Here is a 19432-nt window from a genome sequence, read left to right as displayed (position 1 = left end):
GATGCAGAGCTAGGCTGAGAAGTGGCAGATGGAGTTCAACCTTGATAAATGTGAAGTGATTCATTTTGGAAGGTCAAATTTGAATACTGAATACAGGGTTAAAGGCAGGATTCTTGGAAGTGTGGAGGAACAGAGGGATCTTGGGGTCCACTTGCATAGATCCCTCAAAGTTGCCACTCAGGTTGATAGGGTTGTTAAGAAAGCGTACAGTGTGTTGGCTTTCATGAACAGGGGGTTTGAATTTAAGAGCCGCAAGGTTTTGCTGCAGCTTTATAAAACCCTGGTTAGACCACACTTGGAATATTGTGTCCAGTTCTGGTCGCCTCATTATAATGACGATATGGCTGCTTTGGAGAGGGTACAGAGGAGATTTACCAGGATGCTGCCTGGGCTGGAGGGCATGTCTTATGAAGAAAGGTTGAGGGAGTTAGGGCTTTTCTCACTGGAGAGAAGGAACAGATGTGTACAAGGTGATGAGAAGCATGGATAGATGTGGTGGAGTCAGAATCATTAGGGACATTTAAGCGACGTCACATGGACAGCAGTAAATTGAAGGGGTATAGGTTAGGTTGATCTTAGATTAGGATAATTGGTCGGCACAACATAGTGGGCGTGTATTGTGCTGTTCCATTTTCTATGTGAAAGTACTTCCCCTCTAAGCCACACACACCAACCTGTTTGTCATCACCTTGCCTGTTGCTGGATAAGGAATAGCCTCAAGAATTCCCTATCGCAATTTTTCGTTGGCGGGTCTCTCCACACTCTCACAAGTGCCTCCTTCAGACCTTTGTTTTCCCATTGAATATCCACTTTAGGCTGGGGGTGCTAGGTTCGAAGAGTTATTTATTGTTGGACCTCCTTTCTTGCCACCAGTTATCAAGGATCTTGCAAAGGTATCACTGATGGTACTTCCCCAGTGCTGAGGTGCCTGAAGTAGGTCATCCAAGTCTTCGCAGCGTAAAGGTTAATCTGCAGTTGCAGATTCAAGATTAAAGTAGTTGTTAATGCTGGAAGTAAACATGGAGGTTAGTTATGATAAAGTGATTCATGATTTCAGACTCCTGCAAGAGTGCATCCACTTCCAGTACAAATTAGATTTCTTGCAAATTTGAGCACTGCAAATAGCTGTTCTTTGTGCGGTGGGTGGGAAATCCTGAATCAGAACACAATCTATACCTCGAACATTGGCTCCTTCATCTATGCATTGGTGGTTCAAATAATGTTTAAACAGCACTATCTTTTGTGTACAGACCAGAGGAAGAAGAAAATACAATGGGCTGTAAAAATTGGAGTTTGGCGACAGGCCAGCAGAAAATCTGAGCCAAATGCTTTACACATTCTGATCCAAATGAAAATGAGCAGCAATGGCATCCAGTTCTGCTTTTCCCCCCCACTATTCAACTCTGCACTTCTGTGAAATGAAGAGACACCAGGTTCCCACTGAATTTGATTGTCTCTTTAATCTGCAGTCTGCTGCATGCACTGTAAACATGAATGTTAGCCTTTATTTGTATTAAAAAAAAAGTTACACATCTGAAATGGTTGCTGGAACATGACAGTTTAGAATATACAAGTAATACTCAAGCAAAGATGAGGCCGGCATCGGCAGTGTTCGGCTGTGACTGGGAGAATTTCTTCAAGAGGTTAGGGCACTTTGACAAATTCTAAATTCTTTTGAGCAATTAGTACAACACACCATTTCAACAATAAGGTAACACGATTCAATTTAAACACATCTGCTCAAGACTAGAACATTTATCATTTTGATTACTTGTATTAGTTGCATCACAGTTAACCAACTTAGTTTAATTTAACTGGGACCCACACCAAAATTAAGCAGCCACCAGTCTGGTCTGAACCAATTTAAAAACAAATCAATTAAGTAATTAAGAGTTTGAGACAGACCATTTACTTAGTCCCCAAGTCAGCTGGTTATTAACAGGTGCCGTGGCAAGCTTTCCAATTACACACAATCTTGAGCATAATTTTAACTGCAGCATGTTTAAAGTGACCTACTCCTGTGTGTTAACTGTAGCTGGTGTTAAGTTCCACACCACAAAATCATAAAGTAAGGTGCTTTGGTAAGGTCTCAGTGGGTGGTCCTGTATGTGGAAATGCCCTGTGCTCCCTTTTATTCAAAACTAAAAAGAAAAATTAAATCAGGAAAAATGGCTCTTCAGAGGTTACTTTTTTAATATATCTATATATATATATATATATATAATGTTGGTATATACACAAAACTGTATTGATTGTGAAGTTACTAGTTTGGCAACAAAAAGAAAACAATGCACAAAAAAGTACTATTCAAAAGTTAAGTGGACATGTTTCTAGGCTGTCGAGAGTCCATCAGTGAGTCGGCACAAATTCAAATGGTTACAACTTCAGATTTAACATTAATGTGCTTACTTTTTAAGCAAAATATTTTCAAACTTGGAAGCCCAATCCAATTTACTGGTGTATCCTATTTTTAAAACAAAAGTATTCCACCCAGCTCTAACATGCACTACTACTTTCTTCAACAACTTGCACTTATTTTACTCAGCTTTATATTTTTTAATCTTGCCAGCAGAGAAACACAAAAATGACAATTGCCTTCTCCAGCAGGCCAAATGAACGCAACTCATGGTGGGAGAGTTGTGCAGGGGGAGGGGCAAGACAGTTTACATCAGTTCATCTCTTCTGTACAATGCACTTCAGCTTTCTCACTTTATAAACTAGTCAAACAATCAATTGATTATGCAAATTACAGGACACCAGTCTGACTGCCGAAGATACATTCCATTCAGCTGGAGTTTACAATACCTATTTGTTTCTATGCAACTGAACACAATTCTACTCAAAGAATTCTCACAAGCCTTAACATCCACCTAATATTCTAACAGTATGTTAAAGGACTGATCATCAATTGAAAATACTATTGAAATAGAATTGGGTTAGTTCTCCACTGAACAAATAAATATCTTCTGATAAGCACAATTCACTCAAGATCGGCCAATCTAGATCACAAACTTCCCTGTTATTGGATGTTACTCAAAGATGGAGGCCCAGTAAGGCGGAAAACAAAAATATACATTTCTAACCACTGCACTTGTTAAAAAATCATCGAAAACCTCCAAACGTGTGCAATGAGAATTGAACAATTCAAGGTGTTTGTGGTTCCTTTAATTCAGCAAACTACAATACCATTTCTGAATAAATTTTCCATAGGAAATACTTTTACCTGGCTGGACAGAAGAAAAATTAAAAATGTTATTAAAGGCATATGGACCTTGTTGCTTCGTTATTTAGAGTAGAAAAGCAGAATTGAACCTCAACCTCAGCTATCATTTGAACTCCACTCAACAGGAGAGCTATTAATCACTTGGGACATCATCTCATTGAAAAGGAGAAACAAAAACTAATCTGCTCTGTAAGGGCTTTTGTCATCACACTATAAAACAATGGGATCAAGACAACTGAATTCTGCCCCATATGGATGGGATTTCAGAGAAAGACTAGGAAAATTGCTCCACAAAAGTCAAAAATCTGAATTCAAGTATGTTCCTAACCAAGTCAGATTTGAGTTGATGTACCATTTTACAAAGTTAAACACCGGGGCAGCGGAGTATCTAATGTAGGACAAGTAGACTGGGAGATAGCACACATTTCCATTTTAACCCAAAAGATTCATCCCGTAAATCAAACATTAGAGGCACAATTATATAGCATTGCATTGTTATCTACATGGGCTGACATGATCAAAATAATTTCACTTGTTATCATGCTGTAAATATTGTGTCGTTTACTGGTATGTGAAAATTTCACTATTGTGAATTTTCACTGTTGGAACAAATACACACACACACACAGGTCTAGATTAAAATAGTCCATGGGCACAGCTGGAAAAATCAAAACTCTGGTAATCTGAGGGCACAACTGATATCCCAGGATTTAATGATTCATCAATCTTTAATTATGTGAAATATTAACAGTACATTGGCGGTGATGGGGGGGGGGTACTTTCTTGCGAAATGTGCAGGGGATTCAGATTGAAGTTGGAAAAATCTTTAGGCAAATGTTAAGGCCATTTCTGAGTGCTTCAATACATTTATGATGAACAGATGTATGGTTGACAGTAGAATATTTGGTGATGTGATGAAAAATTAATGTAATTCGATCAGCTTTTCAAATTACGACTAGATCATCACACAGAATTAAATCAGTTTTGTCTTTCATTACCAGGAGTAAATGCTGACAGCTTAGCTAGTGAAAGTCATGGGATGGATGACAAAGTCTTAGTAACAAGTATGAATTGACTAGTCGTTGGCAGACTATCCACTCCTGCAGCTTTCAGGCTATGAAATGTAAATCCTTGTGAGCAAGATGAACATTATGAATGCTTCTAGGAATGTAGGTAAAAATGAGCATTTTGATAAATAAGGAACAGTTTTATTCTTTCACAGAATACGAGTGTCGATGGCAAGGCTAGCATTTGTTGTCCATCCCTAATTGCCCTCGAGTTGAATCAAGAGAGACAATTTATAGGGTTTATAATTATAGAAGATGGCTAATGGGAGAAGCTGGTGAGGTTACAAAGAAAAAAAAAACATTTAATAGATTATACAACTGAGATAAAACTGATGAAAACCTTAGCGACAAAAGAAAGGAATAAGATCAAGAGGGAGTAAATGAGAGATATCCAGACTGCCTGAAAAATGGGAGATCACGTGGAGAAGAGAAGCACAAGACGGAGTGGTTTGGAGAAGGAAGAATCGAGTCCGAACTTGCCGAAGACAGACCACTAACTATGATAATGACGTCAAATAGGTGATGGTTGAAAATATAATACAAGATAGACGCTGACTGCTCCAGTGCTCTCTAATTCAGACTTTATACCAGCAACTAAAGTACAATGTTGAATGACCAAGTATTTGGAGATTCATTGCCAATCTAATTGCTACAGTTGTTACTTTTGAAGGAGGTGGGTGGACATCAAAGGAATTTTGCACAATCTGATAACACATCCTCTGCAAAGAGAATTTCAAGAAACAGCCCAATGAAGTACGAAACTTCCAATTCCTGCCGGTATAGGATCAGGAATTTTTCAGGCTTAAGGATTCACTGCAGACCGAAAAGCAAGCTGAATACCAAAAATCGATTCAATGCTTTATGCCATCCATTTAACATGCAGGCCAAGAAACAAAGGCAGTAAATTATTTCATTGGAGATTTCAAATTTTAGGTTAACCAAGTCAGCAGACTGGATTTCAAATGCCCATATAATAATTGTATCACAGGTACTCTATAACAAAACATGCAGTCTAATTGGAAATCTCACCCAAATTTTAACTCTGATGCCCAGGTGATGTCAGTTATAATATGATTTGCTAATATGGGATTGCAGACTACCAATAATTTGATAATTGTGAAATACTTTTCCGAGAAATGGTACTTTGCTCAAGCTAATGATTTAGTAAAGACAGTAATCAACATCCATGTATAAACCTGTCCAAATGTCTAATTTTGAAAAGTCTGTAACAAAATTTATCTCTGCCAGCTCAAGTTAAACTCAATTGTTACAGATGGAGGCCACAAAATGGCTACTCTGGACAACTTGGGGCATATTTCGCTGTTCACAAAGATTAAGAGCTTCTTTGATTTATATTCATACCACCCTTTTCCATTAACTTTAACAGAGGATGATATACCTCTTTTGACAATCCGTTGTGTCCACACAGTTGGTGTTAGTTTTTATCCACTTTAGCCAATTGCAGGTTATCAAATTGAGCGAAAAGGAAATCCTTTGGGCCAGCACACAAGTGAATCTCATTCAGGTGATTTTTTTTTTGATTTTTTTTATAACTTATTGTAACAGCAAAAGGGACACAAGTTGTCATCACATCACTCTATGGACATATCTCAACACAAAAATGTTTTCTTCCTCAACATGCTTTCTGAATTCTGAATCAGTTAATGGGCACAATGTGCTCGCACAACCAAACCTTGTCTCACCCACCTGGTAGTGAGGACAGGCCCTGCATGCTTCTAATTAGTATAGGTGAAACAACAAATGTATACCAGGACTGAAGAATTTGAAGCTCACAGACTGGATTTAGCCACTTCACCGCATCAGTGTTCATGTAAAAAAAAATTTCAATAATTCTTTTTACAATTCATAATTTGACTGAACCGTAGGAAACTTACTGCACTTTGCTGACTTTGAAATTTCTGGGATGTAATGGGGCAAGATGTTAGTTGAAATAAAGGTGTGTTATTTAACAACTGTTTTAAGCAGATTCTGGCTTTCATACAACAGGCATTCAATTCACTCATCAAATATACCTTTGGCTTGCAAACTGAATGATCTGCTGGAGCTCAGGAACTGCATTAAAAACAACACCGAAAGATGATTTTGTTAGGAGGTCAAGTTAAAACACTGCCCTCTGAGAAAACAATAACATGTCTGACATTAATATATTTCAAGGTATCCATGCATTATCAACTATATTGTGTTTCCTTACTGTTCCAAGTCTGTGAAAGTGTTAAGACTAATAATGCTGACTGCTTAAACCTATACAATAATTTAGAGTCAGCATGGTGACAATGAAAATAATTAACATGGACTTTTGCACGTACAAGTGCGTTATTTTCCTTACCTGAACTAATGTACTACATCATTATTGAGGGTCACTTTCCATTCCCCTAAATGCAGGAAGGAAACATTTCAGGTTGAACAAATAATTGTCATCAACTAATCAAACATGGTTTCAGATTCCCTTTCTAGATGTACAGACTTAGACAACATTAATAACTCAAACGTTTGCCTAACAACCTAAAGCAGCAAGGGTGACACTCTTCCCAGCAGCATCTACTTTTCACAAGTTAATTTGAAGACCTGGTAAATAGAGGTGAATTCACTAAGAGTTGATCAGTCAAACTCCGCAGACAATCCTACTGCTTTGAAAAGTTAATTTGTAAACTATTTACAGAAACCTCCAGTCTCAACTTCAGAACTTTCTCCCGTTACTGAAAATGGTCAACTGCAGCTCAATTCTCAACCGTGAACAAAAAAAAAAGAGACAGTCCTTTTTAAAAAAAAAACTCTGCTTAACATTTTAAAACCCCATATCGCAGAGTCCATGCACAAAATGTACAACCACATGTGTTAACACCTTATGAGAGTCTGCTAATTGATGACTTTGAACAATGGTTAGGAGCAATCCCAGCCATTCAGTACCAGCCTGGCTAAAACACTTCCAGTCTCTATGTACAATTAGTTTGCCTTTTCCAAAAAATCCTCAATTGCTGGCAGTCATACTCATGCAATAAGAAAAAAATTCAGTACAGCACATCAAACTAGTATTCTGGTATTTACAGTGAGCCAGTCTTTCTCCTACAGTACAGAATTATATTTTAAGGTTTCCTGTGCAATTGCTAGTACCACTATTTGTTACTCTATAAACAGAAGTCCACGATCAGTGAGTGAACTGTCGTATCTTTGTACCTAACAATGTCAAAATAATCTCCAAAGCAGAGTCTATCCGCAGACCACTTTGGGTCTGCCAGTTAAAGTGAGCTGTATGAATGGGTCCAACATCGGACTCTTAAAAACAGCTTGGCACGGATGGTAGGAAAGGAAATTGAATGCAGGCTATGGCATAAAACTTGGAACGTTTCCCTAGAGTGGTTCCACCTGTTCTATGATTTTGTTTAAAAACAAAGCTCCAAAAGGTGAAGCACACTGGCATGAACTGGCTTCCGCAGCTCAAGGTAAGTCACTAAATGGGGTTCATTAGCTGCCATTTAAGGTTTAGCCTTCACTGTTGAATCCTAAGTTTTCTCTTCACGTTCTGTTTTCCGTCGCTGAATGTTGCGCGGTTTGATTTTTAATGATAGTTCCCAAAGCGCTTCCTCTGCTAGGTGGTCGCTGAAGTCATTGAAGAACGTAACAATGTCATCAATGCGCTTTAGTTCATAATGACTGAAATGAAAAGTAAAGAAAGTTATTTTCACTATCAGAATCTTCATTGTGTTATGCATGTGTGTGTGGGGGGTATAAAACAGAGAGAAACGGCAAGACTTTGACATTAAAGACTTATGGCTTTCTGAAGACACCCGACAAAGAGACGGTACATGAGCTCATGGGTGAAATACTGTGCGTGTCAAGAATTTTATCTTAGCCATGTGGTCAGAGAGATTATGAAATGCAACTAAATCATCTTTCCTCAAGGAAGGAAAGGAATATCACTCCAGTCTGCTCTGCAGCTCATGACTGGGGAAGGCAATTTTGTTGGCTTCTTGGGAAACAATAGCATGTCAAAAATACAAATTGGCTTAAAAAAAAAGTTTAAAAAACAAAAACTGCATCATGGCACCTTGGATCTAAAACAGTAGTTATGTAACTATTACTGTGGATCCATAATAACGAGTTTGCTTCTATCCAGAGTAAAGTTGTGTATATTGGTGGAAGTTCAGTACTGTTAGGTCTCATTAACACTTACGCTTGCTGGAAACGTCGCATGCTATCCAAGATATTAAACTGTTGCCATCGTTTAGAAAAGTTGATTTTTCCATCAATTAGATCTGGGTTGCCAAGGTGTACAAAGGTCAAGTCCTGTAGAATGAGGCCCCTATAGAAACAAAATAGTCAAGGTCAGAATCTGCACGAGTGTGGCTTCAAGCTCAGAAACGGAACATTATTCTGTTCCTGGCAGGAGTTTATAAAGTTTTTGCAGATGACTAGTACAATTTCATGTTTGCATTTTGCAATCCAGTACAATGAATTGTCAAGTTAACTAACCCCAAGTTAGTGGTTGCTACTATTTTCTATTTACACACAAGGGTTGAGCGAAGATAGTTTTAATTTGCTCTTGGTGAATGGGATAAAATAGTTGCTGGTAAGCACGTGATTAATAGTTAGCGCTGACCAAAGCGAATAGAAACCCAGTGAGTTATTCATACAAAGAAACATTGATCTCCAGCGATGAAGCACATGGAATTGAGATTAATTATAGTCTTACAGTGCACCAGGGTTACAAGGCAGAGAATAACTGCTGACAGACTTCATTCAGTCTTCATCTCTCAGTCACACATGGGGCTTTAGAAATTAATGAATATGGGCAATGTCCATGTTTACAATGGAAATTGCCTCTGTAAACTTGAAATACTAATTATATTCTCTTGATGGCAGTGGCACTGTCTATTATAAACTTGGACATAGAAACATAATGAAAGGAGTTAACAGGGAATGCATATACAAATATTGATATTTACATAGCACCTTTAAAGTAATAAAAGCACCCCAAGACACTTCACAGAGGCATTAAAAATAAAGTATGACACCAAGTCACAAAGTAATATTAAGGAAGGTGACCAAACGTTTGATGGCAGTAGGTTTAAAGAGAGAAAGTGAGGTAGAGATATGGAGTGTAGGAAGGATATTCCCGAGACTGGGTCCTTGGCAACTGAAGGTTCTGTCACCAATGGTAGAACAATTAAAATCAGCGATGCACAAGATGCCAGAATTAGAGGAATGCAGAAATCGCAATGGGTTGTGGGGCTGCTGTAGATGAGAGAGTTGGGAGGGGAAATGCCATGGATGAATTTGAAAACATGGATGAGAATTTTAAAATTAAGGCATTGCTTGACCGGGAGCCAATGTTAGTCAACAAGCACAGGGGCAAAAAGGGAACAGGACTTGGTTCAAGGTAAAATATGTGCAACAGAGTTTTAGATGCCAAGTTTATAGAGAGTGCATTAGAATAATCAAATCTAGAGGTAACAAAAACACGAATGAGGGTTTCAGGCAGGGTTGAAGTTATGGAAGTGGAAATAGATGATCTTAATAATGGCATGAACGAGGTTGGAAGTTCATCTCAGGGTCTTGTGAGACACCAAGGCTTTGTTAATCTCAAGAGTGTCTTACTCTCAGATAGTTGTCAGGGAAAGAGATTGGGTTAATAAAGGCAAAGAGTCATTCAGACTCAAAGCATTGGATCCCTTTCTCTCCCCACAGATGCTGTCAGACCTGCTGTGATTGTCCAGCATTTGTTGTTGTTAAAGAGATAGGGTTGGTATTTAGGGAAGAGTTTGGAGCAGGGATCCAAAAGAATTCCCAATTTATTTGAAAGAAATTGCTGCTCATTCCAGTACTGAGTGTTGGATAAGCTATTTGATTATTTTACAACAGTGGAGGAGTTTCATAAGAGTTTTGATATGGAAATTCCATGCGTTGCATCATTCAACGCACATTTTATTTCACAGGGCGGGTGGTACTCTTGCCTCAGTTGGAAGGCCAGGCGGTCAAGTCACACTCCAAGAGACTTCAGCATATAAACTGTCACTTCTCAGGTGCATTAGCGAAGGAGCATTGCACAGTTGGAGGTACCATCTTTTGAATGAGAGATTAAACTAAGGCCCTTTCCACCCTCTCAGGCAGACTTAGGAGATCCCATGGCGTTATTCGATCCCATGGCGTTATTCATAGAGGAGTGGTTGGAGGGAGAAGGAAATAGCCATTATGGGACTTTGTGGTGAGGTCAGGTCACAATGAGGAATGTTCAGACATAGCAAGAAACATCAATCAACAGCCTAATAGCACCTCTCACAAGTGCCACTGTGGAGATATCAACCAGCTGCCATGGGGATGTAACTATAAAGACTTAGTTAAATATAATAAAAGTATGTCAAGGATGTTGATTAGTACGAGTATGTGAAGCATGGTTTCCTCCAGGTACTGGTGGTGTTCACATGGACACGTTATATATAAACATGTCCAGGAACAATTAAGTCACCTGTTGCTCAATTGAAACACTAGTAATGTTTTGGCCTATGTTCCCCAACTCTAATTAATTTTTCCCTAAATCGCAGATTTACTCCAGAGATGAGCAACAAGCATGTCTGAGTTCCAGCTGCTACATACTACAGTCACCGTTTGAACCAGCAAATCCACACTCGCTGTGGGCAACAGTGTATTAATTTTTATTTTGAGACCCCATTCATCCTTCAAAACACAACCCATTCCATTACTCACAGGTAAGGTATACAGGGTGGTTCCACCTCCGCCAAAGCAGCTCGATATGCTCGAAATGAAGAGGAGCTATCAATGAGTGTACAGTACTCAGCCAGACCCTGTGAATAAAATGGTCAAAGTTAGCTTGTCAAGTAATCCTACAGACATGAGCAGAAACCAGTTGAAGTGTTAATGGTTTCCAGAGCCCTTGGCCATCCTCTATAATTTTGGATAGGGAGATGGGACTTCATTGTAGGGTAAACTTCATTATGAAAGAAGCATCAGTTATGTCGAGGCAAAAGATAGTAGCAAATAGAAAACAATGATCCAATAATCAGCAGGATACTAAGCATGTTTAACGTATTAGCAGAAACGGACTTCTGATGTGAAGCTTGGTGGGAACCTCCAAAGTCAGGTATCCATCAAATCTCCCTGCAGAAACTCCTTCTTGGAAGATTTGGGCTTCATGCTTTTTTAAAGTAGCCAGTAAGAATTTTTGGTGTTACAAGTTTATAAAAAAGGTGACTAACTATTAAAAGGACGTTAAAAAGAGAAACCAGAGTAAGTGAAGGGATGGAGATACTGGATTGTGATCATGTTAACTGAACATGTTTTCACTGGAACAGAGAAAGTGGAGGTAAAAAGACTGCCGTTATTGGGATTCTAAAAGGACTAGATAATGTAGACCATAACAAGCTACTTCACCATATCCAGAACAGGAGAACCAGAAGATGCAACTGGCATTTGACAAGGGGGGGGGGGGGGGGGGGATTCATAATTGACCTGCAGGGACACAATGTAACTGAGCAAGTGACAAATTTATATAAATATCTACATAAATCTATATTTACATATATTTTAGTAAGGCATTTGTAAAGGTTCCCCATGGTAGGCTTATGCAGAAAGTAAGGAGGCATGGGATAGTGGGAAATTTGGCCAGTTGGATGACGAACTGGCTAACCGATAGAAGTCAGAGAGTGGTGGTGGATGGCAAATATTCAACCTGGATCCCAGTTACCAGTGGCGTACCGCAGAGATCAGTTCTGGATCCTCTGCTGTTTGTGATTTTCATTAATGACTTGGATGAGGGAGTTGAAGGGTGGGTCAGTAAATTTGCAGACGATACGAAGATTGGTGGAGTTGTGGATAGTGAGGGAGGGCTGTTGTCGGCTGCAAAGAGACATAGATAGGATACAGAGCTGGGCTGAGAAGTTTAACCCTGAAAAGTGTGAGGTTGTCCATTTTGGAAGGACAAATATGAATGCGGGATACAGGGTTAACGGTAGAGTTCTTGGCAATGTGGAGGAGCAGAGAGATCTTGGGGCCTATGTTCATACATCTTTGAAAGTTGCCACTCAAGTGGATAGAGCTGTGAAGAAGGCCTATGGTGTGCTAGCATTCATTAACAGAGGGATTGAATTTTAAGAACCGCGAGGTGATGATGCAGCTGTACAAAACTTTGGTAAGGCCACATTTGGAGTACTGTGTACAGTTCTGGTCGCCTCATTTTAGGAAGGATGTGGAAGCTTTGGAAAAGGTGCAAAGGAGATTTACCAAGATGTTGCCTGGAATGGAGAGTAGGTCTTACGAGGAAAGGTTGAGGGTGCTAGGCCTTTTCTCATTAGAACGGAGTAGGATGAGGGGCGACTTGATAGAGGTTTATAAGATGATCAGGGGAATAGATAGAGTGGATAGTCAGAGACTTTTTCCCCGGGTGGAACAAACCATTATAAGGGGACATAAATTTAAGGTGAATGGTGGAAGATATAGGGGGGATGTCAGAGGTAGGTTCTTTACCCAGAGAGTAGTGGGGACATAGAATGCACTGCCTGTGGAAGTAGTTGAGTCGGAAACATTAGGGACCTTCAAGCAGCTATTGGATAGGTAAATGGATTACGGTAGAATGATATAGTGTAGATTAATTTGTTCTTAAGGGCAGCACGGTAGCATTGTGGATAGCACAATTGCTTCACAGCTCCAGGGTCCCAGGTTCGATTCCGGCTTGGGTCACTGTCTGTGCGGAGTCTGCACATCCTCCCAGTGTGCGCGTGGGTTTCCTCCGGGTGCTCCGGTTTCCTCCCACAGTCCAAAGATGTGCAGGTTAGGCGGATTGGCCATGATAAATTGCCCTTAGTGTTGGGTGGAGGTGTTGACCTTGGGTAGGGTGCTCTTTCCAGACTCAATGGGCCGAATGGCCTCCTTCTGCACTGTAAATTCTATGATAATCTGTGATTCGTGGGCCGAAGGGCCTGTTCTGTGCTGTATTTTTCTATGTTCTATATCCCCAAGGAGATGACGGAAACAGAGCATAGATTTATTCAAAACCTGAAACTGGATAATTTTCTTTTGGAAAATATCATTTTCGGATATATGAATGACATGACCTTTGCTAAGTGAGGTATGCTTGGCAGGACCCATGGATCCTAACGTTCTCCACCCCTGGCTCATGTTTCAGTCAGCTCTAGATCAACTGATGGGAGATTTGTTGCGATATTAGTTAACAACTCCTTTATTAACGTATTATGCAACTACCAGAATGATAGAAGGTGAACTAAATGAACCTTGGGTTACAGTAATTGGAATTTGTTCTTCTTTGCAGGAGATGTCTGGTGACATTAAAGGAACAAAAACACAACACATGAATCCCAAATTTAAGGCTTATACTGCATTTGTTCAATCTTGTGGTGAAGCTGGTGACGTCTATTTGAGCATGGATTCTATTTAAACCCATTTCACATATTTATGTTTGTTTTTCTGTTTCAAGTTTTCTTTATAGTTTTTTTTTATAAAGCATTTCTACTTTTAAAATCCATCTGAATATCATGCAATTATAAGAAGCTCCTTTGTTGTATTTCTCAGGGTACTTGTACTTTGGCTATTTTTCAAACCCCTTCCATTGCAGTCTTTCTTGTAAGTATTTGTTAGTTCAGCTTACATCTGTTTTAATCAGATAGATGCCAGACAAGTGCAAAAACTGCTCAACAACCTCCAAAACAACTGACTGAGAAATCCACAGTTCTCTGCATTATGTGCAGGTTAGGTGCATTGGCCATGCTAAAAAAATGTCCCGTCGTGTTCCAAAGATGTCCAGGTTTGGTGGGGTTATGGGGATAGGGTGCTCTTTCAGAGGGTCAGTGCAGACTCGATAGGCCAAATGGCCTCCTTCTGCACTGCAGGGATGCTACTATGGCGTGAGCTCACATTCTCCCTATAGGGACCCATCAATTACCAGGTTGTGGTTGGTGACGTTTGTGATCAACCAGAAGTGCCACTGAGAGGTGCAGAGGGAGGCAGCAACGTGGTCCTCCTGTTAAAGCAACCTTTCTAATTTGGAACCAATACTGTCTAAAAGGCGACCAAACCTCGGTCACCAAGTTCCCGGTCCAAGAACTAAAAACCCACAGGAAAATGGAGTCCACTATGGATCGTTGACTAAATTCAAATTTTTCTTCAGCAGGTGTAATATCCTGGAGCCAATTTCCCGAATGAGTCCCCACTTATATCTATCTCTCGTCCCACACTGCACTCACTCCCAGGAGAATAATTAGTAGCTTTTTAGAGAATTGACAAACCAAGGGTTGCATGGGAGCTATAACCAGTTTGTTAGCTTGTGAGGCAAGAAGGCACAAGGAACACTCAGGTTATATGAATGAGCAGGAGGCTCATCTTAGGAATGCTGTCATTATCCCTTTGATCATAGTTGGTCAACCCTCACGAAACTGTGCTTTCACCATTACTGCTGCAAAGGTTTGGCAATAACGGTTACATCTCGGCAGTGCAAACATGGTTGACACAGACCCTTTAACACACAAGCATATGGGCTCAAGCAACTTTTAGACAACACTGTCTAGCAGCTGCTGTGCCAAGCCTCAGTTTTGTCAGCTACATGCAAGCATCTACTTTCAGCATAGTGAAAGGATCTAGACAGCTCACTTTGTATCAAGTACCATGATGTTGCAGATTCCAAATCCTCGTTGTGCACCAGACTGACTTGTCACCGGTTGCTTCTTAATCTAAGTCTCTGTCCAAGATACTTCGTAAAGAGATGAGCTAGTCACCAAGTCAGAGCTCAAAGTCTTTCTATAAACCTTTGTTCAATTTATCCATTCTGCTAATAAATGCCATCAATCATTTTTTTTTTTCGTTTTCAACTTCCTACCAATCTTTCAAAGTATATTTTCTGGAACCTTTTCATTGCTGCTTTTCATTTACTGCCACCTTCCTCCAAATTCAATTTAATTCACAATTTCAAAGCATGTTAGTTAAGCAGACTGGCGTGGGCAGTTGGAGGCTATTTAGACCCAAGTGTAAGCAGTTTTGATCCAACTTTGAACCCACATAAAAGCATAATTAAAAGGCAAGTTGGTGGAAATTTGTGAATTCAGAAGATGACCCATGGCTGCAGACGTCTCACACCTTTACACCTACCTTTCAATATCCCAGAAAACAAATTTTAAAACCTATATTTTGAGGAATAAAATCAATTTTGCTATTGCAAGACAGAAAATTTGAGATCTGGTAAAACAAAGTCTGTGGACCTCAATTTTATGAGAGAACTTTACAATTTTCCAGGTACATTTAAAGATTTTTTTAAATAAAAATCGCTGCAATTCCTACCAGAATTCCTAGCTTTTATTTCTCAGATTCAGAATGATCGCTTGAGCATGTCCTACACACTTTTTTATTTCTGATTGCCAACATTAATGGTTTCTTCCCAACTTTGAAAGAGCTGCTTAATTTAGTGGCGGTGACAAGCGAAACATGACAGAGACACTGTTCAATGAAGTGAACTAAACTCATAGCTGCAAAACATTACTGTATAATTATCACGTATTTTAAGCTGCACACAACAGATGCAGATGTAGTCCTGCAGCTTTATTTATAGTAAACTCAAGTCGGTGCACTAGAAGTAACTCTAAATCAGCACACTGCATTTACTGAAAATGCTCGTGCTATTATCGCGGAGCTCTGGTTGTTTGTTCTATGGTCAGGTTTATTTTTTGCTGTTGAATAATTTTGCAATGGTTCAATTATTTTTCAGGGAGCTGAGTGTTTCTCACGGTGAAGGATGACAGTGGGGAACCTTCTTTTCCCGCATGGCAATCAGTGACAATATTAACCATTCTCAGCTGCTATGTATTTGGGATGAACACTAGTCAAGTGCCTTTACCATACATACCCTGATCATACACATCATCAACCTCAAATCTGGGGTAAACAGCATTTCATTTCATCTGACATTTCTCTCAGCTATCCAGTGGGATGTGGCAAATAGTAAATTATTCCTTCATTTCCAAAGTATCCCCCTTTTTTAAAAACAAATCTGGTTTCTAGACTGAAATACACCAAGCTATGCACTCATGAGATGCCATACAAATATGATACTCAGGCAGCCACATAAATTTGGAATGACAACATACCTAAATATAGCTCACTGCTGCCCCTAAAGGCATTTTGCTCAAATTTATGGATAAACCTGTCATTGCCAGGATTGAAGCTGGACATTTTGTGACATACTCATTTGTTAAATTGAATTAAAGCGCAAAAAAAGCCTGAAGGGCATAGGAAGGGTCTTACCTCCGAAGTCTGCTTCTGCCATTCCAACCTACGGATGGGTGCGGAATCTAATGCGGATAATATAGCCAGGTACGAATTAAAATTATTCAGTTTGCGTAAGTGCTGAAAAGGAAGAAGGACGAATTTCAGCTGATGCTGCAAGGATTTACAAGCTGCACGGCTAAATGGATGTTTCTGAAAAGACTTCATCCTACCCACCACCACTCCTCCCCGACTCAGAATATTTTCATTCCTCTTAGTGCAAGAGAAACCCAGTCTGATTTGTGTCACATTCTCCATCTAGTTGCCATTTGTACCAATTCCTTACTCTTCAAAATAAAACAAGTGAGAGCCAACATACATAAAAAAGACAAAGTCCCTCCTACATACATGTAATTCACACTCGTATAACTGCACTTTGTTTTGGATTAGTTCTTCAGCAGCCACACATCATCACCTAAGCTGCAAGATATGCTAATCTGTACAGTCATATTTGTGTATAAAGAGTCCTGCAACTCAGTATTAATGATCCTAACAACAATGGGTTGTTAGAATGAATATGGTTTATCAGTTTACAGACCTTCATAATTTTGATAAACTTTAGGAGCAGCCTTTCCCGATCTTGTGCTTTCTCCTGTTGAATAATTATTGAGCGCACCCTGAAAGACAGCAAGAAAATTTAAGAACTTAAAAAACAATAAATTAACTCAGGACAATGCAACAATCAGCTTTCAGGTTGCATTAAGAGGCAGGTGGGGTTGTGGAAGTGATCACTAAAGTGAAAACCCATTTGTAGCCCCCACCATAACAGTAAAAGTTGACATGACCCCTTGGGTTAATGCATCATGTTGCTGAGCTATACAGAGCAGAACCTTCCAGATCCACTAGCGATATCTCAATTAGCCGGTCTCAACTGCTGGCGCAGCAAGGTTGACCCTTGGGTGATGTGTGGGGGAAGGGGGAAAGCAGCTTTCCCCAAATGGAACCCTTGCAGGAAAATGCCTGCGCAATGACACCAAGTGGGATGTCTTCTGGCCACATCAACTTGTGATACCTGATTGAGTTGGCAGTCCAACAAAGTATTTTCGGAATAAACCTAGGGGCGGAGAGAGTACTGTGGAGTGAATAGAACATGGGTTTGTTGTCACAGTTCTCCATCAGAAAAACTGCTATGGGAAGATAATGATTAGAAGTCAGGCATTTCTCTCCAGATCAATGAAAACCCTCCATCTCTCTTCACACACATACAAACACGCAAATATCTTGGTCTGAAGATCCTTCCCCTCTGGAGTTTAAAAAAATGTTTATTAAAAAATATTCATAATAACCAAAGTTACACAAGCATGAGACTAACAAGCAAAAGCACATATTACCTTAACGCCAAAAAGCTAAATGAAGCTGACGGTACCAGCTCCTTAAAAAGGAAATTAATAGCTGCCATCTTCGACAGAACCCATCTACCCACCCTCTAATGGTTTACTTAACCTTCTCCAAATGCAAGAAAGACACAAGGTCACCCAACCAGGCCGAGGTACTGGGCGGAGCGGAAGGTCTCCACCCAAGTAGAACTTGTTTCCGGGCTATTAACGAGGCGAAGGTGAGGCCATCCACCTTCACCCCCGTCTGCAGCACCGGTGAGTCTGATACCCCAAAAATGGCCACCAGTGGACATGGAGCCAAATCAATATTGCGTATCTCAGACATGGTGTTGAAAACAAGAGGACCCAAAGCTTATGTTGAAGTGGGCCCTATGCAGCAGTCGAATACAGGAGATAAACTTGTGTCCAAATCCGAACCTCCCAAGAATCTCAAAAATATATTCCACTCAACTCTATCAAATGTTTTTTCAACATCTAGGGAAACAATCACCTCCGATCTCTGGAAAGCAGAGCTCCAGCACTTGACAAGTAACATAACATCCACATTTAAGAGTGAAATAGGTTGATACGACCCACTCAGTTGGGTCTTTTGTCTTTCTTGAGAATCAAGGCCTGTGAGGGTAGAGGGAAATGAACTCTGGAATAAATAATAATTGAACATATCTAGGATTAAAGGTACCAACTTCTCCGCCAACATCTTACAAAATTCAATGGGAAGCCATCCGGGCAAGGAGCTTTACCAGTCTGCATCAACATAATGCATTTCCTCTGGGCCTAATGGGGATTCCAACTCCTCTTCCCCCTCCACAGCTGGGATAGGTAAGTCATGACCGAACCCTCAGCCAGAGGTTCCAATGTGGTACAGACCCCAATAAAACAATTCAAAAGCTTCATTTACCAGAGATGAGGCAGAAACCAGGCTGCACCTCGAGTTACTTTCCTGTACAGTCTCCCGGGAAGCTGCCTGTCGCTTCAGCTGGTGAGCTACGAGGTAACTGCCCTCCCCATATTCATAAAACATACCCCTGGAGTGTAGCAGGTGGCCCCCCCACTCGGTCTGTTGACAATAGCTCGAATGGTATCTGCGACTTTTTCCTACTTGCCAACAACTCTGGGGTTGGGGCAAATGTGTACTGGTGAGCCACCTCAAGAATGGAATCCACCAGCCTCTGCTGCTCTGCCCTCACTGCCTTCACCATGTGCACTTTGTGAATGGATGGATGGATTGGTTTATTGTCACGTGTACCGGGGTACAGTGAAACATATTTCATTGCATGCAGCTCAAACAGATCATTCCGTACATGAAAAGAAAATACATAATAGGACAAACATAAAATACACAATGTAAATACACAGACATCAGATCAGTCCATCAGTCCATAAGAGGGTCATTTAGGAGTCTGGTAACTGCGGGGAAGCTGTTTTTGAATCTGATAGTGTGTGTTCTCAGACTTTTGTATCTCCTGCCCGATGGAAGAAGTTGGAAGTGAGAGTAAGCCGGGTGG

The 19432-nt window shown here is 40.2% G+C and overlaps 1 protein-coding gene across 9 annotated transcripts in view; it reads right to left on the bottom strand.

Annotated features, from left to right (window-relative positions):
* Positions 1-1441: 1441 nt before the first annotated feature.
* LOC140399227 (rap guanine nucleotide exchange factor 1-like) overlaps positions 1442-19432 on the bottom strand; it is a 208737-nt gene continuing 190746 nt past the window's right edge. For all 9 annotated transcript variants that reach the window (XM_072488612.1, XM_072488614.1, XM_072488615.1 and 6 more), the window contains 5 exons: positions 17129-17207; positions 16570-16671; positions 11014-11111; positions 8483-8611; positions 1442-7962 (listed from right to left, as the gene is read on the bottom strand). In XM_072488612.1, the coding sequence (XP_072344713.1) occupies positions 7812-7962; positions 8483-8611; positions 11014-11111; positions 16570-16671; positions 17129-17207 (559 nt within the window). In that variant the 3' untranslated portion in view covers positions 1442-7811. The remainder of the gene's footprint in view (positions 7963-8482; positions 8612-11013; positions 11112-16569; positions 16672-17128; positions 17208-19432) is intronic.

This window comes from Scyliorhinus torazame, chromosome 22 (genome assembly GCF_047496885.1).
Source record: "Scyliorhinus torazame isolate Kashiwa2021f chromosome 22, sScyTor2.1, whole genome shotgun sequence".
NCBI lineage: Eukaryota > Metazoa > Chordata > Chondrichthyes > Carcharhiniformes > Scyliorhinidae > Scyliorhinus > Scyliorhinus torazame.
This window is presented reverse-complemented; position numbering and strand designations above follow the sequence as displayed.